Raw genomic sequence first — 23,985 nt, forward strand, 5'->3', positions numbered from 1 at the left:
ATGTCATATTTGGTTAAGTACAAAATGATAGCGTTAATATAAAAGGATTTGTTACAAAACGCGGAGAGAGTTGAATGTTAAACCCGAGTGTCAGTAGTGAAAAGCAAAAAAAAAACATAACGTTACAGTCACGTAGGAGAAACTCTTCTAATATAGCTTACCTTGTCGAGTTAACGTTACAATGAACTTGCATAGGCCCTTGCTCACCCACTGCTGAGCTAGTCTTGTGGCAAGCATGGATGAGGAGGAATTAAATAAAGAGAGCTGGTTGAGAGTAACATGATCAAGTCAGAGAACAAAAGCCCTTTTTCTGATGATCTGCTAGTGGGCACACAATTCTTGTACTCTCTTATGTGATAATTCGTTAACTACACAAGTGGCTCTCTTTTAATGACAACATGAACTTCTTTCGAAGATCTTACCGTGAGATACATAATAGATACTGACTATGAACGAATAGCAAAAGGCTAAATTATTTTTGACCCGTGCTTTCGTTACAGAGCCGGCAAAGATCATTTTGACTTGCTTGACTAGACATGACGTCAACTTACATACTTGAGTTACAGATTGAATCAAATTTTCACAGCTTGGATTGAAGTCGGCCGTTTTCACTGGATTGGGTCGAGGTAAACTCAACTAATCTTGTATTGTTTAATATGAAAACAGCCGTACATTAGTTTATGTCTCATTCAACACAGAGTCGCAAACTTGTGATCGAAAATTGCGGAGATTGCTCACTGTAGACATTAGCCGTGGTTATTTCAAAAGGTCAGCTTAACAAAACACGCTGAGAGTATACTTTAGAGCACGTATGCTACTTTTCTGAATATCTTACAGATGAACCAAATAATCAGGTTGGTTTTGTATGTGAACACAGTGGCGAAATTCTCGGAAGGTCGCTTGTTCAACTTGATCTACTTTGTCAGAATGACTCCATTCACTGAAAGTTATTAATTAAGTGTCAAACATATGGAGCGGTTTAGTAGCCAAAGGTAATGTGAATTCAGTTTATTGACTAACATGATAAGTTACATTGTTCCACTGGGTTAGCTTTTCAGACACTGACAGTGCTAAACAATCGGTTTTTGATCATGACCGAGACTAATACTCTAAATTGATATCAACTATACGCGAATTTGTGACAAGCTTTGCTGCCCAACGTTTGAGGCATTTTCTTACAGAAATTTCTTTACTAGAAACTTGTGAATTTATTTGACAAAGTTCTCAAGTTAAGTATACATGAAAAGAACTCATTTCATTTGCTATATTTGTTATATTTGTTACATTTGTTCATTTACATTGAATTTCGTGTCCAAAAGACTAGGCCTTTTGATTTTGCATGGGGACGAAACAGACAGTGAGAACGGAAATAAATTTGTGGGCACTCGATAGTTTCTTGTCATGTATAGGTATCTTCTTTATCAGTGTAGATAAATCAGTATCAGGTTGAAATAACTCAATTCATATTGCCCAAGCACCGCTCACGGCACAATCGAGCTGTGGCGAATATATCTTTGTTCTTCAGAAATCAAACCTGTGTAACTCAAAAGGTCAATCCCTTCCACCACGCCGCACAAGTCGAATAGATCGACTAATGAGAAGTTTGGCGATTGATCTGGCTTTCAATACGAGATACTAGCTACCTTTTTCCCTTCAGCATATCCAGTTTAACCTGGTCCAGTCTTTTAGATTAGTTAGCTTGATAAGGGTAATAAATCTGCCACGCAAAGGGAATTCGGATTCAACGATTTCTGAAAGCCTACATACCACGGTAAACACATTCATCCGGGGCACTTTCGATGAAACGAAGCATCGAATTTGCGTTGAGGCTAGCGTTTTATAGGTCTAAAAAAGCGTTTAAATAATAGCTTTGTAGGGTTAACAGTTTCAGTCAAACTTTAGAATTTGATGACTTTTTATGGAAGCCATCAAGTTATATTTCTTATTCACTGCACGTATGATGTGTGATCGAGGACATGTATCAGGATTAGGGGAAAGTGTTGGACAATGATTAAGAACATACGTGAATCACTAAAGATATCTTCCGACCCACAAAGCGGTCGCAACTATGGAAATAGGTTTCACATTCGCTGCGTTATCCATCGCTTGTTTTAATCTTCGTCAGCCAGTATAAAGATAATTGGTTTGACTTCCCTCAACGTGATTAAGATTAGTTGACATATCTGCGTTTCAGATTGATGGAAATTTTCAAAACGTGAGCCGTAGACGATTGTTTTTACTGGATTCTGTCGAGGAAAACTCAACCGATCTCGATCTTTTTAGCATGGGAGATGTGAAAGTGTGCTTTAGTTTATGCCTCATTCGACGAGGAAGTTGCTAGATAGTGGCGGCCTTTATTTCTAAGGTCAGTTTAACAATTTGTATTTCGTATGCTTTAGAGCTTGTATGCTACTGTTCAGAATATCTCATAGGTAAACCGAAGAATAAGTATGGTTTCAGTGAACTATTAGGTTAGGCCTGTGAACACAGTGGCGAAATTCTCAGAAGGTCGCTTCTCCAATGTCCTTTGTCGGAATTGGCAGGGTTAACTAAAAGTAATAAGATATCAAATGTGGAAGGTTAACGTTTTAGTCGCCAAAAGTACTATCTACTCGATTAAGAAACCAAAATGATAAGTTATATTGCTGTCATATTGTTGATCAGGAACTTTTTTTATGAGAGACTTAATTGGTTTAGCATAATTTAGAAGAATGTCTTCTAATTTGTTATATTTGAATGTTTTCCTTCGATTAATCGGCAGACAGTGAGAAACGGTACTGTGTGGACCCGTTAATTTGCTGACAGTCGATAGTTTTTTGTTATGCATGTAGAGGCATCTGTTGCAGCAGTAGAGATAAATCATATATCAGTTTTGCATAACTTACTTCATACTGCTCATGGACCGCTCAAAGCACATTCGAGCTGTGGCGAATATATTTGTTTCTTCAGAAATCAAGTCTGTGCAGCTCAAAAAGGTAACCCCTTCTACAACTCCGAAATAGATCGGCTAATATAAGAAGTTTGGTTATTGATCTGGCGTTCAATACGAGATACTAGCTAGCTACTTTTTCCCACCAACATAGCCAGTATAACCTGGTCCAGTCTTTTAAATCAGTTAGATTGGTTAGGTTGATAAATCCGCTTCGCAAAGGGAATTTGGATTTTGCGATTTGTGAAGGTAAATACGCTCATCCGGGGCTTTATAATTAACTTTCCACGTGCGTTATTTCCGAAACGAAGCATCGGTTTTGCGCAGAGGTTTGAGTTTTGTTTTGTTTTGGGGTTAACAGCTTCAGTCAAATTCTAGAATTTTGACGACGTGTTATGGAAGTCATCAAATTATATATTTTTTAAATAACTTTTGATCCCTAATCGAGGACACAGTGACATCGGGAATAGACAAAATGTTGGACAAGTCAAAACAGGTGTGGAACAATGGAGATTTTGTCAGTCCCAATATACAAATTTTATAAACATCCTCCAATGATCTTCGATGAGGATTTTTGATGTTAACGAGCAATGATTTGTGATTTATGTTAATATATGAAAAAAAAAATGATGCAATAGACTTGATTCATGTTGCACTAGGAAGACTTACTTGATGATAGTGCCTTAGTTGCTCATAACATTTAATAGAAAAGTCTAAATCATTTTTCCCCAGCATTTGTTCGTTTGACCTAGAAGACCTCGTTACAGAGCAAAGGACATTTTGACTGGCTCGACGAGATATGACGTAAACTTGCATACCTGAGGGACAGATTAAAGCAAATTTCACAGCTTGGATTGAAGTTGGCTGTTTGGTGACCGGCTGTTTTCACAGGATTCGGTCTAGGTAAACTCAACTAATCTCGATTTATTTCATATGAAATTAGGCATGCATTGGTTTATGCTTTATTCAACAAACAGTCGCAAACTTGTCATTGAAAATTCCGGAGGTTGTGCACTAGACAGTGCCTGTGTTTATTTTATAAGGTCAGCTTAATCCTAACAAATTACACTGAGAGTATGCTTTAAAGCACGTATGCTACTTTTCTAAATATCTTATAGATGAACCAAGTAATCAGGTTGATGTTTAGTGAATTTCCAGTCTAAGCCTGTGAACGCAGTGGCAAAATCCTCGTAAGGTCGCCTTTTCAATGTTATTAGGGAGCTTACGAATCGACGACTTTTGCACGACGCCGCCGTTAGATTGCGTGACATGCTCACTGCGCATGCGTTTCTGAGGACTTCCCAGCTTCGCGCCAAAGTCGACGACGTTGGTGAGAGCGATTTGCCGGCGTCTTGGAAACAGGAGGCCGTGAGGTTAGTTTTCAAAGTTTTCCCTCGATACTTCGGGTATTTTTGCCAGATAATTTAAGTATCACATTAGGGGCATGTCCTTGATGTTTGATTTTAATTTTATTTGCCTGTTTTCGTTCAAGAAACGACCTTCTACAGTGCCATGGCGAACGCTATGAGTTCAACCAACACTGAAAGCGGTCAAAGCACGACACGGTGTGAATGAAAAGCAAATTGCTGTATGAAAAATCCTTCATTTTAATCACGCTTCACTGAAATATAAGACATTCTTTGGTGTACAATGAATTTGAAAGGACTAAAAGGTTTTAGCATTCGTGTCGACAGTTAGAAACAAGGACTAGATAGCTCAACTAGAGAGCTAGGCGATTTTTTCCTCTGTTGTTTTGAGTGGTCTTATAGCCAGCCTAATCTTTTAGAACCCAAATTTTTCTCGACGTACAGCTGCGCTTTGTTTTCTGCCATGCTAGCACATTTTGTTGGTCTGTCTTGAGTATTTTTTTTCTCGAGCTCCTGAGACAAAAAAAAATTGCCGGTCGCGCATAAACGTCGTCGTCTTTACTGCCAATCGTAAATTCAAATTTCTACAGGACGACGACGCGAGACTATAAGGTGACCCAACGGCGCCGTCGTCCGAAAGTCGTCGATTCGTAAGCTCCCTTTTGTCAGAACTGGCACGGTTCACTCTGCGTGATTAAATATCAAACGTGTAACGTTTGAGCCGCCAAACGTAATGTTTATTCAGTTAATCGACTAGAATGATAAGTTATGCTGTTGTCACTCGGTTGATTATTCAGACATCACTGACACTGTTAAATAAATCAGTTTGTGATCATCACTGAGCCAAATATAACTGTTTTAAATCAGATTGAAATTGTAAAGGAATTTGTGGCAAACTTATTGCGCAACGTTTGCATGAAACGTTTTCTTACAGGAATTTCATCGCTTGTTTTGACTATGTTAGGCGTCATTTAGATTAGTAAGACATATCTGAGGTCCAGATTGGTGTAAATTTTCTCAATTTGAACTATAGTCGGTTGTTTGCACTGTTCTGTCGAGTTAAACTCAACGGAAAATATGCATGCTTTAGTTTATTCCTCACTCGACGCAAAAGTTGCTAGCCAGCGGTGGTATTTATTTTATACGGTCAGCTTAGCAACTGGTATTTAACGAATATCTTAAAGATAAACCGAAGAATCAGTTTCATTGAATTTGCAGTTTAGCCCGTGAATTATCGGAAGGCGGCTTGTTCAATGTACTTTGTCTCTGAGAATGGCACCAGACGGTTTAGTTGTCAAAGGTAAGGTGTATTCAGTTTACGGCTAAAATTATGAGTTTCATTGTTGCCATATGGCTAACTTTTGAGACACTGACAGTGTTAAATAATCGGTTTTTGTTCATGACCAAGACTAATACTCTAAATCAGATGTCAAATGTATGCGAATTTGTGACAAACTTTGTTGACCAAGGTTTGAGGCATTTTCCTACAAAGTATTTTTTGACAAAGTTTGACGTTTTTGTTTGTTTACATCGAATTTCATGTTCAAAAGACAAGGTCTACTGATTTTGCATTACGTTGAAACAGACAGTGAGAAATGGAAATCGAGTTGAGCCGTTAATTTGCGGGGTGAGTCGATAGTTCGTTTCATGTATAGGCATCTACTGTAGCACAGAAGATAAATCATGTATCAGATTTTCACTTCATATTGCCTAAGGACCGCTCACGGCACAATGAGCTATGCATAATCGAGCTGTGGTTCTTCCGAAGTCAATTCTGTGTAACTGAAAAGGTCAATTTCTTCGACAACTCCGCATAAGTCGCATAGATCGACTAATATTTGGTCCGGTTTTTATATGAAGTCAGTTTGATTAGTCTAATAAATCTGCACGGTAAAGGAAATTCCGATTCGGCGATTTCTGAAGGCCTATTTACCAACTTGAAGGTACACACATTCCTTTCATTATAACTTTCAACGTGCGTTATTTTCGAAACGAAGCATCGAATTTGCGCAGAGGTTTGCGTTTTGTAGATCTAAAAAGTGTGCAAATAATACCTTTGTAGGTTACCAGTTTCAGTTAAATTTAAGATTTTTGATGACGTCTCATGGAAGCCATCAAATTATACTTTCGAATCACTGAATGATGCGCTATCGAGAACATATATATTGAGGTTTCCGTTTGCTGTATTAAAAAGTTAAAAAAATAATAGCTTAGTAAAGTTGATCTCGATTTCTTATATGTAGAAATACGCATGCCTTAGTTAATGCACTCATTCGAAGCGGAATTTGCTGACCTAGTGGTGATGTTTATTTTCCAAGGTCAACCGATGAATTAGTTGGGTCTTCACTAAGTTCTCAGTTTAATCTTGTGAATACAGTGGCGGAATTCTCGGTGTCTCTTGTTCAATATACTTTATCAGAATCGGCATGGTTAGCTATAAGTGATTAGAAATCAAACGTGGGACGGCATTGTAGTCGTCAAACGTAATGTCTATTCAGTTAATCGACTAAAATCAGATTTTCAAGTGCTGAACCGAATTTATGGCAAGCTCTATTGCGCAACGTCTGAGACATTTGCTTACAGGAATTTCATCGCTTGTTTTGACGTTTGTATAAAAGAAATCGCTTGACTATATTCCACATAATTTAGATTAGTTCCAGATTGATGTAAATTATCACAACTTGGACTATAATCGGTTGTTTTCATTCAGTGCTGTCGAGAAAAATTCATATGGAAATTGATACGCGTGCCTTAGTTTACATCTTTTTCGACGCGGAAGTTGCTAGCCAGTGGCGGTGTTTATTTTGCAACGTCAGCTTAACAGTGTATGTAATGTATGATTAAGAGCCTGTATGTTATTGTTTTAGATATCTTAAAGACAAACCAAAGTATCAGTTTGGTTTTTGGCGAATTTTCATTTTAGCTTGAAAATTCTCGGAAGGTCGCTTTTTCAATGTACTTTGTCAGAATGGCACACACCATTGACGAAAAGTTATTAGATGTCAATGATGGCACCATTTAGAAGGCAATCCTTATGTGTATTAAGTTTGTCGACTAAAATGATGAGTCACATTGTTCCATGGTTAGCTCTTCAGGCATTGACAGTGTTAAATAAATAGGTGTGCGATCATGACCGAGGCTAATACCAAGATATCAAATGTACACGAATTTGTGACAAACTTTGTTGCCCAACATTTGAGACGTTCTCTCCAGTTAAGTATACACGAAAAGAATGTCATTTCATTTGCTGCATTTGACGTTTTTGTTCGTTTTCAGTGATTTCATGTACTTAAGATAACGTATACCGATTTTGCATTAAGTCGAAACAAACAGTGAGAAACGAAATCGTGTTGACCCGTAAATTTGTGGGCTGAGTCGATAGTTTGTCGTCATGCATGTAGAGGCATCTGTTGTAGCAGAACAGATAAATCACGTGATCAGGTTTTAATAACTCCCTTCATATAACCCAAAGACGGCTCACGGCACAATGGAGCTGTGGCGAATATATCTGGTTTCTTCGGAAATCAAGTCTGTCCAACTCAAAAGGCCATGCAGAACCAATTCTACGAAGTCCCCAACAGATCGGCTCATGACAAGTTTGGCGATTGATATTGGCTCAGTTCTTCAATACGAGATACTAGCCAACTTTCTCCCACCGACAATTCCGATATAACCATCTCCATTCTTTTAAATTAATTAAATTGATTTGTTAATAAATTTTCTCCACGAAAGGATTTCGAATTTAACGATTTCTGAAGGCCTATTTACCACGGTAAACGCGTTCATCCGGGCATAACTTTCAACGCGCCTATTTCCGAAGCGAAGCATTGAATTTACATAGAGGTGTGCGTTTTGTAGATCTCAAAAGCGTATAAATAATGGTTTTGTAGGGTTAACGGTTTCAGTCAAAATTGAGAATTTTGTATTTTATATTTTATATTCACTGTATGATTTGAGAACGAGGCCACACATTGGGATTAAGGGAAGATGTTGGAAAATTAGGCAAAATATGGGTAGAACTTTGAACATTTTTTGGATATACATTTTAAATTAGTTGCGTTATTTATCGTTTGTTTTCACCTTTGTCAACAATATGAAGAGAACTGGTTTGACTAACCTTGACGTTATTATGATTGGGCACGATGAGTTGACATTTGTGAGTTCCAGACTGATGGAACTCAAGTGACCTTGAAAAACGCGTGACTTAGATTAATGAATGAACAATAATTTGTAGCCAGCCACAAACCACAGTCGTCTGGGATAACTGAACGAAGGGGACGAAGTTGTCAAGTTACCTCTTAAAAATCAAAGCAATCGGAGATTCGCGTTGATAGTTACCATGGGAACAACTACAAAACAACCATGATAGCACTTGAAATCCAGGAGACCGGAACTTCACTTTCATTAAAAAAACTTGTTGCAAACTTGAACTTGACTCAAGAATTGCCTCACGCATGCTCAGTGCTGCAGTATGTTATACTTAACTGTCTGTGTCTGTGATAAGGTCTTAAAGGAAATAAAACGAAGGAACGTTAACGCTTGCTTAAAATTCACCCTTTCTTAAATGATTCTTTTGCAAGCAGTTGTTGTCTGCCAAAGAATGACCTAATTGCCCGAACCCTCGTCCAGCTAACAACTTTCCATCGTCGTCTGTGAATGGTTAATTTTCTTCTAGACCGTAGACTTCCAATAGAGGCTACTTTTGGCTCCTACGCAGACAACACTTTTTGGTAAGAAATGAAGAGAAAGAATAGAATGAGTAGAGATGGGTGCTGAGGACAGAACAAAGGGCAACAAGATGATCGGTGTTATTTCTTTTAGCGGAATCGGGAAGTGCCTCTTTTCAAATTGTCTTGGTTTAATTTGCCTGTTGCAAGGACACATGGCGCATATAATTTTTTTTCCACTTGAAACTTCAATACGGAGCTTCGTCTCAATTTGTTCTTTTGGATCCTAGAAAAGAAGTCAGTTCTGAAATCACTGATTTCCAATGTTCACTTCAGGGGCTAATCTTATCTTTCCTGAAAGAATCAAGTGCCGATTTCCGTCTCAAAACGGAACCTATCAAAACAGCAATACCGTAAAATTACATACCTTCAGTTGACCAATATCGACCGGCGAATAATATCAACCGTCTACTATTAATGCGTCAGGTTTGGAAAGTGTTTCTTGTTTAGGGTTTCTCTCCCAAGATTGTTGAAAAGTGCCGATGCATGACCTCGCAAATGCAAGCAGTTTAGAAGAGCTTTTCATGGACTAATCGTTCAGTTTCAGTAAATAAAATGAAAACTTAAGTAGTGTAGTGTCTTACCATATTTGGTTAAGTACCAAGGGATAGCGTTAGATAAAAGGATTTGTAAGGAAACGAGGAGCGAGTTGAAATGTTGATCCTACCCTGAGTGAGTAATAAAGAGCAGAAAGGACGTTACAGCTACGTAGAAGGAATGAAAATAAAGAGACCTTGTCGAGAGTAACATGATCAAGTAAGTGAACAAAAGCTCTTTTTCTAATGACCTGCCAGTGGGTCACAGTTCTTGTACTCTCCCGTCTGATGGTTTGATTACAATACCTGCAGCTCTTTTGTAACGACATAACATTTATGAACTTTATTCGTAGATTTCAGCGTGAGATACATAATATCACACTGAGTATGAGCTATTAGATCAAGGCTGAATTATTGTTCGCCAGCATTCTTTTGCATGACATAGGAGACCTCGACCCGCCCAATAAAGCTTTCGTTACAGAACAAACGACATTTTGACTCGCTTGATGAGACATGGCGTAAATTTGCATACCTGAGTTACAGATTGAAGCAAATTGCCACAACTTGGATTGAAGTCGCCTGTTTTCACTGGTTTCGGTCGAGGTAGACTCAACTAATCTCGATTCATCTCATATGATATTAATTAGGCGTGTATTAGTTTATACCTCATTGAACCAACAGTCGCATACTTGTGATCGAAAATTGCGGAGGCTCACTAGTCAGTGGCGGTGTTTATAAGGTCAGCTTAAGAAAATATACTGTAAGTATGCTTTAGGGCGTGTATACTGCTGTTCTCGATAACTTATATGTAAACCAAATAATCAGGTTAGTGTTTAGTGAATTTCCAGCTTAAGCCACAGTGGCGGAATTCTCGGAAAGCGAAATACTCGCTTGTTCAGTGTACTTTGTTAGAATTGGCACGATTCACCAAAAGTGATTACGTATCAAACGCGGAACGTTTGAGTCCCTAAACGTAATGGCTAGTCAGACCAAACGATAAGTTATTTTGGTGTGACACAGTTGATTTTTCAGACATTAGTGACAGTGTTCATTACCGACCCAAGCATGCATAGGACTGATTTAATATTGAACACAAATTAATGGCAAACTTTCGGCACAACGTTTAAAACGTTTTCTCACAGGAATTTCATCGCTTGTTTTGACTGCATTCCACGTAAGTTAGATCAGTCAGACATATATGAGTTTCAGATGGATGTAAATTTATACAACTCGAGCCATAGTCGGTTGTTTGCTCTGAATTCTGTCGAGGTAAACTCGACTGATCTTTCATGTGAAATATGCCTGCCTTAGTTTATACCTCATTGGACGCGGAAGTCGCTAGGCAACAATCGTGTTTATTTTATAAGGTCAGCTTAACAATTTGTATTTAATGTATGATTTAGAGCCTGTATGCTACTGTTCTGAATATCTTAAAAATAAACCGAAGAATCAGTTTGGTTTTCAGTGAATTTTCAGTTTAGCGTGGGAATTATCGGAAGGCCCTTCTCGGCACGGTCGCTAGCTCAATCCACATTGTCAGAATGACACGATTCGCTAAAAGGGATTAAATGTCAAAAATGGAAAGGTTTAGTAGCCAAACGTAATTTATCGACTAAAATGATAAGTTTCATTGTTCCATGGTTAGCTATTCATGCATTGACAGTGTTAAATAAATCAGTTTCTGATCGTGACGGAGACTAATACTCTAAATCAGTTATCAAATGTACACGAATTTGTGACAAACTTTGTTGCCCAAAATGCAACGTTGAAGACGTTCTCTCCAGTTAAGTATACATGAAAATAATGTCACTTCATTTGCTTTATTTGAGGTTTTTGTTCGTTTACATAGAATTTCATGTCCTTAGGACAACGTCTACTGATTTTTCATTAAGTCGAAACAGACAGTGAGAAATGAAAATCGTGTTGACCCGTAAATTTGCGGGGAGTCGATTGTTTGTTGTCATGCATGTAGCTAGAGGCATCTGTTGTAGCAGTACAGATAACTAAAACAAATTTATGTAACTCAAAAGATCAATCTCATCTACAACTCCGCATAAGTCGCATAGATCGACTAATGAGAAGTTTGGCGATTAATCTGGCTTTCAATGCGAGATACTAGCTAGGGTCGCCACGAAACTCTTCGGAACGTCTCACAGGATTGGCTGAGAAAATGATATATAAACAATAGTAACAATGGACCCTGGCCCTTAAACAATAGAGCTTCGTGCTAACAAGATCCAATGAATTTAGAGGTTCTAGAGAGCTTCATAGCAACTGACTAGCCACTTTTTCCCAACAAAATATTCAGTATAACCTGCTGTGGTCCAGTCTTTAAGTTTAAGTCAGTTTGATCAGGTTAATAAATCTGCAACGTAATAGCGATTTCTGAAGGGCTATTTACCAAGGTAAACATTATAATTTTCAAATTGCGTTATTTTCGAAACGAAGCATCAAATTTGGGCAGAGGTAAGCGTTTTATAGATTAAAAAGGTGTATGATTAATAGGTTTATAGAGTAAGAGTTTCAGTCAGTTTCAGTATACTTTGAAATGACTGAATGATGCGTGATCGAGGACATATATACTGAAGTTTCCGTTTGGTATTTTAAAAAGTTTAAAAATAATAGCTTAGTAGGGTTGATCTCGATCTCTTATATATGGAAATACGTACGCGTGCCTTGTTTATGCCTCATTCCAAGCGGAAGTTGCTAGCCAGTGGTGATGTTTATTTTCTAAGGTCAACCGAAGAATTATTTGGCTTTTTGTAAGTTTTCAGTTTAATCTTGTGAATACATTTGCTTAATTCTCGGAAGGTCGCTCTTTTTCAATATTCTTTATCAGAATCGCCATGGTTAGCTATACGTGATTAGAAATCAAACGTGGAGCGGCGTTGTAGTCGCCAAATGTAATTTCTATTCAGTTAATCGACTAAAATTTTGAGTCCTGACCCGAATTTATGGCAAGCTTTGTTGCACAACGTTTGAGACATTTCCTTACAGGAATTTCATCGCTTGTTTTGACGTTTGTTTAAAAGAACTAGCTTGACTATATTCCACGTAATTTAGATTAGTTGACATATCTGAGTTCTAGATTGATGTAAATTATCACAACTTGAATTATAGTGGGTATGTTTTCACTCAATTCTGTCGAGGCAAAATCGACGGATCCTTCCTATGGAATACACGTGCCTTAGTTTATGGCGCCTCATTCGACGCGGAAGTTGCTAGCCAGCGGCGGTGTTCATTTTAGAAAGTCAGCTTAACAATTTGAATATGAATGCTTTAGAGCCTGTATGCCTCTGCCTCTGTCAGTCTGAATTTCTTAAAGATAAACCAAAGAATCAGTTTTGTTTTCAATGAATTTTCAGGGGTTTTTGTCGGGATTAGGCACAATGTTGGACAAGTCAAAGCATTTGCGGAACACTGGAGATTTTGTCAGACCCAATATGTAAATTTTATAAACACTCTCCAATGAGGCTTTTCGGTGTTAATAATCTATGATTGATGATTGATGATGATTTATGAAAAAAATACTTTAAAATGCAATTGAAAAATACAACTCAAAGCAATAAAAACTACAATAAAATAGAGCAAAATTGCAAAAAGTCAGCTAACACAACACTAAAAGATAGAAATCTACTGTAGAGTTTATTTCTTAATTTTCGTGAAAAAGTAAGAAGCTTAAAACTGAGTTTATGCTTAGTAACTAAAGGCAGCGTAGCAGTGGTTTTGTGTTGTTCTTTTGATTTTAGATTAGAAACTAAGGGAGGAAGGCGAAGAAATCATAAATATGTCGACAAGTACTGAAGGTCAGTAAAGTAATATTGGATGTGAATTTACAAATATAATTTATATACTGAAATGTATTGTATTCGCAACGTTACATAACGGACTTAATACATGGCCAATAAATTTCCCGGGCTAAAATTTCCGCCTATGAAGGGAGCTGGTCTTTTGCATGGACTGGTTACATGGTGCAAAATCTGTTATGCTGGAAAGCAGAAGAATGCACAAACTCCAAAACAAGGGACTTTCAACAGTCAAGGGCATTCGTTTGCACATGAGTATAATTGCTGCAAAAGGCTTCTCGAAGAACTTATTGTCAACTGTTTTTCATTTTTAAAGGAAGCCGGGTTGACTTCTTAGCCCCCATCTCTCCCACCCCCCGCCCAAACTCGACCAAACTGGGCTTAAATTTCAGAAAAATAGGAACTGTCACAAAAATAAAAACCACCAGAAAAAGTGAATTCCTCTAGCAAAAGAAGAGAAAAAGGGAAAGGTAACGTCTGAGCGAATGCACAAAAAATTATCAAACTACCCTCGAGCTCTTGACGAATTCAAAATATATAGCATTGAGGCTAACAGGCATCATTTCTGGAGTGAATGGGTTGGTGCAATTTCAAAGCAAGGAAAAGTTTGGAAAACTGAAGCATGAATTACATTTTGCTCTTCAGTTACAAACCGTAATTATTTGATTTCTCACAATTTAAGGAAGAGATCGAAATTGAGGTATAGACTAGAGAGTGACCATGAACCGCTGGAGTCTGTAATCCAAAAGTTACTCCAAAATGTACCCCAAAGAATCCAGCTAATGCATTCAAGGCTACTGTGATGCAAATTGACGTTACACTACGTTCTAGGCACCAGATTTTGTATCGTTGACTTGTTATCTCGTGCACACTTACCCCCTTCCTTCATCTCCTCCTCCTCCTCCTCCTCCTCCCCCTTCTCCTCCTCCTCCTCGTCCTCGTCCTCGTCCTCGTCCTCCTCCAAGATCAGGAAATGGAATTTGCACAGTCTGGTTTCCGCCTTGTCAATTTCTGAAGTAAGGATGAATATCCTGAAGACGAAACTGCAGACAAAACTTATACTGGCTATACTAGCCTATCGGGGATGAGCTTCTCGTGGTAAAAGGTCTACTTTAAAGGAGAAATATTAGCCAGACATAAACGCCATTAAACATGGCATGAATTCCCATCTTTTTTACAGACAAGGAGAAGTCAGCACGTTCACATTAGATTGGTTTGAGTCGATCAAACGTCGCTAATAGTCTTCAGTGCAAAAGCAGCCTTTCCAAGAATTTACATGGTGTGTAACTGAAGAGGCTTCAGATTCATAACCAATATTCAAACTTAAGCGGAGAAAAGTAAAACTTGTTTTTGGGTTCAATTTAGGTTCCCATAGATTTCCCCACCTAATGATTCTATAGTAATGTTTGAGTTAACTGGAAATTTATTGACATTTTTATCCACTAGCTAGACACACCAGTTACACATGGAATCACATGGAACTGATCTTAGGCCAGTACCAAATTTAACAAAAAACTGAGATATGTTTATCTAATATGTATAACGTTACTCGCAGATGATGCTACCCAAGCAGTTGTCAATGACAAGCTCGTGAGGAAAATATGTGACGATGTAGGAACATGCTGGGAGGATCTGGGTTTAGAGCTGGGCCTGAAATTGGCAGTTCTGCGTAATGTAGATACAGAAAAAAGCCAGTGCCGCGAGAAAGCCAGGGAAATAATTCGTCTCTGGAAGCAAAAAGAAGGAAAGGCTGCTACCGTAAAGAGTTTTCAAGATGCTCTCCTGAGGATTGAAAAAAGATCAATTGCAGAAGCACTGCTAGGTATTTAGTTTCTTTATTTGAACTGCCATGAATTAACAAGCTTCTCAGAAAGACATGCGAAAAAAGAAAAACCCGACCAAAACAAAGATGTTACTGTCGTAAGTTGAAGTCTATACTGAGGAAATTGGCGAAATTTTGGTCTTGCAAACAAGCAAAAAAAAAAAAAAACGAGATTGATATTCACTACTGCGAAGAAACAAGCTAATTCCTTACAAAAAAAGACTAATTTCAATGGCATTTTAAAATTTTGCTTTAAATAAATCCATTTTCACAAGTTTGCCTGAAAGTTAAACTTAAAAGAACCTTTTTGCAGATATCACGCTTTTCCCTTTTTGTCACATTCAAACAAGAAATAAGCAGCACCGCTCGATGCCAGGGGAGGGGGCATACATTTCTTTGAATAAGTTAGCAAGTTTGTGGTCCCATATTTTTCTGAGTTTGCAGCTGATTCCTATGAAATTTCGTGTATTTACTAGATTCAGCATGATCTATGGATCTATGGAGGTTGTTTTTTGTTTATCGTGAGAAATACAAAAAGTGTTGATGTTGCGTGTTATCGATAAGAGGGTCTCAAGGGGTGGTGGCATTTTACGGCTAAGGCCAAGAAAAGATCAAGGTAGTCTTACTCGATCTTCTCCTGCTAACGATTAATATTTTGGCTTTGTTTACGAATAGAGGTTACTTTCTTTTCTTTGCGGTTAAGAGGAATCTTAGAAAGTAATTACCATTGTTTTAAAAAGTTAAAAACAGTTAAAAAAAAGTTTCGTGGGTAAAATTCTTTCATGGCTAATTTTCTTCTTTACGGCTAACGGTTAAAAGTTTTCAATTTTTACGCCTAACGGCAAACTTGTGGGCCCGTTTTACGGCTAACGGTTAACCCATTTGAGACCCTCGTAGAGAGGTCCATTAACAGCTAATCATGGAGAACTGAATATGGTTTTGTACAATGTTCTGAGAGAACTGTTGTCGCACACGCTAATCACAGGCATCCAGATCTTGCAATAGCTTAATTTAATTCCACTTAATACGAAGAATGAACACGGTAAAAGACGAATGTGACGAGCCCCAAAACTAAAGACGAACTGAAAACTGGAGCAATTCCAAACAAGGCGTAGACAGAAACTCAAACCGCTACTAACTAAATAAATTACGCGCGAAATATATAGAGTATGCAAAAGAACATAATATGTACAAAAGGCCACAAAACAAAGGAAACTAATTAAGCGAAAACTTAACACTAAACGCGAAGCTCTGAAACAAATTTGAATGGTTCGTCTTAGCCGGATCCATCTACTCGAAGTGAAGTGGTGTTTTCATTTTCCATCATAAATTGTTTCCGAGGACTTTTTTTTTCTGAAAAAGGTTGTGTTTTGGGATAATTTAGATATTTATGCGGCAAATATCAATGGGCCTGTTATTTTGCTGACAGATATTAACAATTTGAAAGAACAGCGGTGTATGCATGACCATATAATACACAAAGAACTTTAATTTGCGAATGTCTTGTAAGAAGACTGAGTGAACTCCACCTTCCGTTCCTCTCATACCTCCTATCCCTAGGCCAGTCCCTTGAATTCATCATTCCCATGCAGACCTAACTTTATTAGGGGTTAAAACCAAGGCTGCAGAAGAGAGAGAAAGAGAGAGTAGCTCGTGTGAACTTTTCAGGGCTGGACTTTTTTTCAATATGTTGAAATCAGTGAACAACGCCATGCAGTGAGTGAGCTACGCATATATAAACAAAAACGTAGTTTTAGCTCGTGGATTTATATCAGACATAGTTCAGTCCGCTTAATCTTAGGCCCCTTTCATACTACGCAGAGAAATTTCAAAACGGAGGTTTCATTCTGAAAAGGGTTTTAAGTGCAATTTTGAAAAGCTCAGTTTTTGTTACGGATTAGTGTGGACGAAAGGTTTAACCGGCGAAATAGAACTACGCTTTCAAATTCCTCCGGCGCGGTGTGTGGACGGGGTTTTAAAGTGTCTAGCTTTCAAGATTAGTTTCATTTCATGCTACTTGCGGCTGATGTTGCTGACAGTGCATATTTCAGGCCAGGATCGCGAAGTCGTCCAGAAATGTGCGGCTACGGGAAACTCATGAAATATGTTTCAAATACCACGCAGATGCTCTTTAAAACGTTTTCCTAACCACCTTCTTGTCGTTCAGATGTACAGGCAGATGGGCTAGCGCCGACAAGAAATACAATTCACAACATTTTGGGGCTGACATGTGAAGTGCTTTGGGAATTAATCCTTGGTCACTAGCTAGCGCGCGCTTCCAAAAGTACTTCCATAATGGTTTTCCGGTTTTCCCTGATTTTTTTTTTTTGGGTGAAGTTGACGGGGTGGTTGGGGAGGGGGAGGGGGGGGGGGGGGACTTGGGGGAAGGCTTTCTTGTCCCCAGTGCTACTTGTCTTATAATGTTGTCAACGAGTAGCTATGGACGCACTAAGACATTCGATTTCTTTCATTGGCTATCAAAAACTGAATGCGTAGCAAAAATGAAAATTCAAGGCACCACGCATTTCATTTTACTTCCGGCCCGAATGGCGGCAATTTTACTGGCGCGCTTTACGAAAAAAAGCAGAACAAATGCGACCATTCCCGATCGATCCGAAAGAGTCGTTTAAGTTTCCGCGCTACCAAAGCAGTACATCGCCTGCTACAGTATCATTCTCGATCGTAATCGTCGTCTTTTGTTGTAGCTGCCGAGAAGGCGAGAAGAAACGTTTAAAAACTCCGAGAATTCAATCAGCTGATATAACAATTACTTTGTCACTGGCCACACCCTGAGAAATCATAAAATTAAGTTCTAATCGCCAGCGGGTTTGAATAAACGTGTGCCTTAATTCAAGAAAAGGTCAAGAGGAAACCTTGAGCCAGGTGAAAAGACGGAGAAATACCACACTTGCGAAGCAAACGTGAAACTGGAAATCCGAAGGTGATTGTGGTTTTTCTTTCTGAGAGATTTAGCAGATTCTAGCAGCCTAAAATGTATTGACGTTGAATTCCCAAAATGATTTAAAGGTCCGTGTTGTGATATTGCGCTATGGTGTTTGGAGGATGAAGCAAATGGTATGAACATATCAACTTGAAATTTAGTTTGTTTCTTTTACAGATATTATCCTTTAATTGAGGCCTCCCCTGCAACTGCAACTAACGAAACTTTATGCCATTTTTACAATAGCAAAAATTAGTAAATAACAGTAATTTAGTCATTAATGCTAATAACTGTGCGCGAATATAGAAATAATTATTACCGGTAATATAAAAGATGAAAGAATCAAGCAGACTAGAAGGTTTCCAATATGTAAAGTGGAGTCTCTACTAAAAACAAAAACAAATCAAACGTAAGATATGTACAGAGTTACATTAACATGGTCATAACAAAAAAAATATCACCTATTTATTTGTAGCCTTTAAAAGATTATTTTATTTATAATTATTTATTTATTCACTTGTTTATTCATTTATTTCACACCATTATTTCTATTTACTAATCTTTGTTAATTTCAGATCAAAATAGTGCTGTAAATTCCTCGAACGATTACGAAGTAAAGATTTATGGCGTATGGATAATACAAATAGGAATGTTGCTCTTGCAGCTCAATAAATAATATTGAAAAAGAAGGAGATGGAGAAAAAACTTTCATTAATAGTAAAGCTATGTGGTTGATGTTCTGATCAACCACAAGAAGTAGAAAGTATATGTTCAAGATGTTTCGTTATATAACAGGCTGAAGAGCCTCCTTACCCTTATGTCACAGCAATTGTAATAGAGAAATGACATTCCATTATTTCCCATTTATTTACCTTGTTCATCCAGTTTCCTAGAAAAAAAACTTCTTCTTTAGAGTATATCGCGCTCTAATCACTCTCTTCACATCAGCCACGTCTACATGTATAGCAAATACAAATGCAAATTATAACACTCGTGCAAAAGAAGTACCATACAAGAGATTAACTAGACCATTACAATATAACTCTGCTGCTTACTGCTCATGGTATTTGGCATAAAGATGTTCGCTGAATTTGTAGGAGACCGAAATGGATAAAATTGCTGTTTACAAGGTTCTTGCTCCAAAAAATTGCAATTTAAAGAGTAATATGGATGAAAGTACCCACTGATAGATGAAGCTTTATATAAGCTGGTTGAAAAGTATGAAACTAACCAAAAAAGTTATTATCAACAAAAGGAGAAAACGAATCTTGAGGGGCCGGGCAGTTTTCAAAATGAACTGTTGATTGCCTAGGACCCTTTTTTTTATATAAAGAAAAAAAAAAAGAGAGAGAGAGAGAGAGAGAGAGAGAGAGAGAGAGAGAGAGAGAGAGAGAGAGAGAGAGAGAGAGAGAGAGAGAGAGAGAGAGAGAGAAAAGAGAGAACAGAATGGGGTCACTGGGAAAATTCGAAATAAGGAGGACACGAAAGATCATATTAAAGTAAGCAGTTTTATCTCATCCCTTGGGGGGTTGTGGGGGGGGGGGGGTGGCAGGTGGGTGGAGCCTGGGAGAATAAGTGCGGGAGGCGGCAAAGAAAAGGGCGGGAGTTCTAAGAGGGCGGGAATCGGGAGAGAAATGCAAAATACTAATTAGTGTCATTCATTAAGCGTTCAAATACTTTTAAAAACAAGAACTCAACATGTTATTTCATTTGCATTTAGTGTGTTTTGGGACTTCTTAGCCGACGGGCAAACGAAAATTCAACCTTGGGCTACAAAATGAGGCAGCGTAGCTAGTTGACAAGGATGTGCTCAGTCTCGGACAAGGGCGGGGGTCGGGAGATAAAGGTGTGGGAAGAGGGAGAACAGGGTATGAGAGACGAAAGGTTTTTTACATTGTGGCTGAAAAGCCCCTATGGAGGAGTTTCAATAAATGTATGTAAATGTATGTATGAGGTTCTGACCCCCGTGACCCCTCCCTCTTGCAAGGAAAGATAAGCGAAACTCCAATACTAAAAAACTTCCTTGAGTTCATGTTAATTCTACTACAGTGAAACCCCGCTCTACGGACACCCGCTTAATACGGACACCTGCTTCTAACGGACAGTTTTCTTTGTCCCGACAACTAAAAAGGTCATATATTTTCTCTTAAATTAGCCTGCTTAATACGGACACCCGGATAATGCGGACACTTTATCATGTCTCTTTGGTGTCCGCATTAACGGGGTTCCACTGTACTCTTTACAAACCTATGTAAATAACCAGGAAGTAAATATTTCTTACCACTGGAAAATTCCCCCCTCATCTATCAGCACGGCTTATATTTAAATCCTCTCCTTTAGAAGAGTCCTAAGGAATGCAATTTCCATAAACGCTTCCGTGCGTCCATAAACAAATTTTACCGTGTCATCGATAGACGTATTATTTTGCTTGAGAGCTTTATCAACTACACCTCGCCTTTTAAGCTTCTCCATCTTTATCGAAGATGAACGCATTTAGAGAAGGAAAAACAAACACACTGCTATCGATCCCTGGCTTTTTGGATTGGATCGCGGGCTCAAGCCAGGTTAACTTATTATAATCAGGGCCGGGTTGTTCGGAGGTCGGCTAACGCTAACACAGGGTTAAAAGTTTTCCTTGAATTGAAATGTTTTTCACTCATGTTTTGTGTAGTGTAAGATTATTCAAAGTCAAAACAGAAGGCCAAACGATATAAACAGAAAACCTCACTGCAAAGATACAAAACATCAAAATTCTCGCTGATCTTGGGTTAGCGTAATCGGGCTTTGAATAATCCGGGTCGGGAGCTTCGATTTTAGCCTTGGCTAAATCTATATATGAACTCTAGATAACCTAACTTTAGCAACGTGAAAACCTCTGTCAACGCTTCTTCGAAGTTCGATCTGTCGACACTGAAGAATACACTCTCTACCTATCTTCTCTCCTTCAGCATTAACTTGTAAGCATGAGCAGATGTGTTGGCAAAGATAATGCTTGCATGCGCTACTGGATGTCCGTGATCTACGGACATCAGTTTTTGGCTGCTTCCAGAGCCCTCCGTTTCGCTGACCACGTGACTAAAAGAAAAGGAGGCTTCGGGGACAAGAATGAAGGGGGAGGGGGAGGGGGAGGGGGCGATGAGGGTGAGAATGCGCATGGGTTCTTTTTTCCTACGTGTTCAGCTACCATAGAGGGCGAGGGAGGGAAAAAAAGGGAATGGTCTATCCAACCCTCTATTAACCTGATTTGATGTTTGAGATTTTTTAATTGCGGGGCATCACCGCTCTTTATGTTCAAGAGCAGGAAACTAAAGAGATCGCGAGAGCGCATCAGTATTACATACATGATGTCGTAATAACTTTTTAACTCTCTGTTTAGATTCTCATATGGCTTTACAAAACGAAGGCCAAAGAGAGGGTGCACAAGCCCACAGTTCAAGGACTCGCAAAGGCGACGGTAACCGTAGTGACGTAAATAAAGTCAAGACTGGTGATGTTAGTGTTGGTTCAAACAGCACTGTAATCATCATGGGAAATCAAGAAGGCAGCCTTAGCTTGTAAGCTTCAAACCGTAATAGAGAGTGTGGTTTTGAAATATTATCTCTTTTGTACTAAAGGAAACAGAAAATGACTTAATCTAGTCTTTTGAGAAAAAGGGGAAAAAAAGCTGTTAGTGGCTGCGATTAAGTGACGTAAATCAGTAAATTTAATCAACTGATTAACGATATAGATATAACTTTTTACTTTTAAAGCTCTTGCCAAAAACAACCTGCCATAGTAAAAGCTCAATCCTTGAGCTCCCAGCTAGGATTAGGAATTTAAAGTTATTCGAGGTTTTGTAACCATTACTTCAGTTATCTTAGTCTAGTCTGTTAGCCTGTTAGCCTCAAAGTTATAACTGCGTGAGTAAAAATTTTATGGAACTAGCTATATCTCTATCATTTTGAGCGTCGTTACGTCCCATTACAATTTAATGAATAATGCTTGTAATCTTCTCCAACCTTCTTATAATAATCGCTTTCGGCATAATTCTTTTAATTATAAATTGTCGCATTTGTGGAATGAGATTCCTCTATATATTAAATAATCGTCGAAGTTGAAATAGGCTTCCGCAAGAAGGTCGAGATCATTTGATTTTTCTAGCTTAACGAACAGCTGCTAATGTAGCTGTTGTCTGTTATGGGAATTTTAGCATTTTGTTTATTCTACTAGCGTTTGTATAAAGCATTTATGTATTATTATTATTTTTTTTCTTTTTTTTTTTTTTTTTTACCGATATTCATATTCTAACTCTAAGTTTTATGAATATCTACATTTATATTTATTAGTTTCTCAGTTTTAATTCTTCGTCAACTGACAAGCACTTTATACATGAACCTCTGGCAACCTCGTCTACTGTATTGACAATTTAATAAAATGATTATATTGTATTGATTGTATCCAGGCTTAAAGTGTGTTCAAGGTTTTGATTTTGCTGGTATAGAAGGAATGATTTTCACTGCTAATGATTTCAGGAGTTTTGAGATTTATTTATTGCGTAAGAACTTCACAACAGTCATAAAACTACAATCAAAATTCGAACCACTTTACCACGATACATCGTCTCAGATTGTTTACGTGTTTTGTTGATGTTTGTTGATTACAATTGTTCTGCAGAGGTTAGGTCCGTCAAGAAATGAAATCATTTTTTATGTAGTTGTCACTCTTTTAGGTGATGGGGTGGTCTGGGGTGGGTATCGGCAACGAGTGTTGAAGACTCAAGGAGGTTCTAAAGCCTGCTGAAACCTGAATTGTCATATCTGTACTTTTGTCCCTGCCTCCCTCTCCATTTTCCCCTGTTATAAGGGCGCTGATCGCTTGAAAGAAAGTCCCGTGAAATTGAAAGATAGGATTAATTCACTTACATCATTACCGATTACATCACCGTTCATCACTGATGACATCACCGGTCATACATAAGCATAGTCAAAGGAGTTCAGTCACGGAATTTTTAGTTATTTAGGCCACGTACAAAATTACCTTTTAATTAAAGGAAAAGTGAAAAAAGTAGTTTACTAAGATAGAAAAACACTAGATAGATAATAGTAAACCATAAAAGAACCATGATTGTTGAGGATGGAAAAGATTAACATGGATAACAAACAACGAACTTGAAATATTTAGGCTAAACTTTTCAAAATGAGCAAACTGTGACGTAGCTCCTTTAACGTGACGAACGTTTTATTCCGGATTAAAAACCAGCGAAAAACAGAAAGTCATATTTGTCTTCATTCGTAACAGCCGATTGTGCAAAGATAATCACCATAGGACCCTATAGAGGTATTGAAAGACTGCAAACTTCACTGCAATACCTTTCTCTCGGACAGTTTGTGAGAACGCCAAGTAAAATGGGCCAACGAACCACATCCGCCAGGAGACAAAAGTACATGCTATGCTATTCACCTTCTAAACTACAGCGAACGTCAAGATGCTTGATAAAGGAAAAGATCGAACCTCATGGGTTTTTACGATTTTCTCCCCTTTATATATACACAGGTAAACAAGAACGGATACATGTGCAAGAACACTCTAAATGAGAGATTTCTTTTTCCTGTGCTTGTGTGAGGGTTACAAATGGCGTTGTGATCACGATTGATGCAAAAATTTTAACAAGGATTACGCGTTACATATACTTTTAGAAATGCTATTTCTATCAGAAATTCAAGATTCACGCATATGTCGCTTAGATGCTTTTCACGCCCCACGCTGAAATGCACCCATCACGTGCAACGTATAAATAAACCTTTTGCCACCCTATTTGTGTGTTGTGTGTATGCTCGCGCTTGTGCTTGAGACAGATGTTTCACGCGCTTTGTTTTGC

General features: G+C 38.2%; 1 protein-coding gene across 10 annotated transcripts; it reads left to right on the plus strand.

Annotated features, from left to right (window-relative positions):
* The first annotated feature begins 519 nt into the window (after window positions 1-519).
* LOC110040483 (uncharacterized) lies at window positions 520-22,564 on the plus strand. 10 transcript variants are annotated; one of them, XM_020745717.2, is made up of 6 exons: window positions 520-626; window positions 3,662-3,832; window positions 4,048-4,302; window positions 13,309-13,365; window positions 14,921-15,187; window positions 21,505-22,564. In XM_020745717.2, exons 4-6 carry the CDS (start codon window positions 13,347-13,349, stop codon window positions 21,684-21,686), a joined length of 468 nt encoding a protein of 155 aa, XP_020601376.1. In that variant the 5' UTR covers window positions 520-626; window positions 3,662-3,832; window positions 4,048-4,302; window positions 13,309-13,346; the 3' UTR covers window positions 21,687-22,564. The 10 variants fall into 10 exon arrangements, with proteins under 10 accessions (XP_020601376.1, XP_020601375.1, XP_020601373.1 ...); XM_020745716.2 differs by lacking the exon at window positions 4,048-4,302 and adding an exon at window positions 5,515-5,596; XM_020745714.2 differs by lacking the exon at window positions 4,048-4,302 and adding an exon at window positions 2,195-2,365 and having other exon boundaries at window positions 521-626.
* Window positions 22,565-23,985: the final 1,421 nt, after the last annotated feature.

Source organism: Orbicella faveolata, unplaced genomic scaffold (assembly GCF_042242905.1).
Source record: "Orbicella faveolata isolate gen_17 unplaced genomic scaffold, um_ofav_v1 contig_13, whole genome shotgun sequence".
NCBI lineage: Eukaryota > Metazoa > Cnidaria > Anthozoa > Scleractinia > Merulinidae > Orbicella > Orbicella faveolata.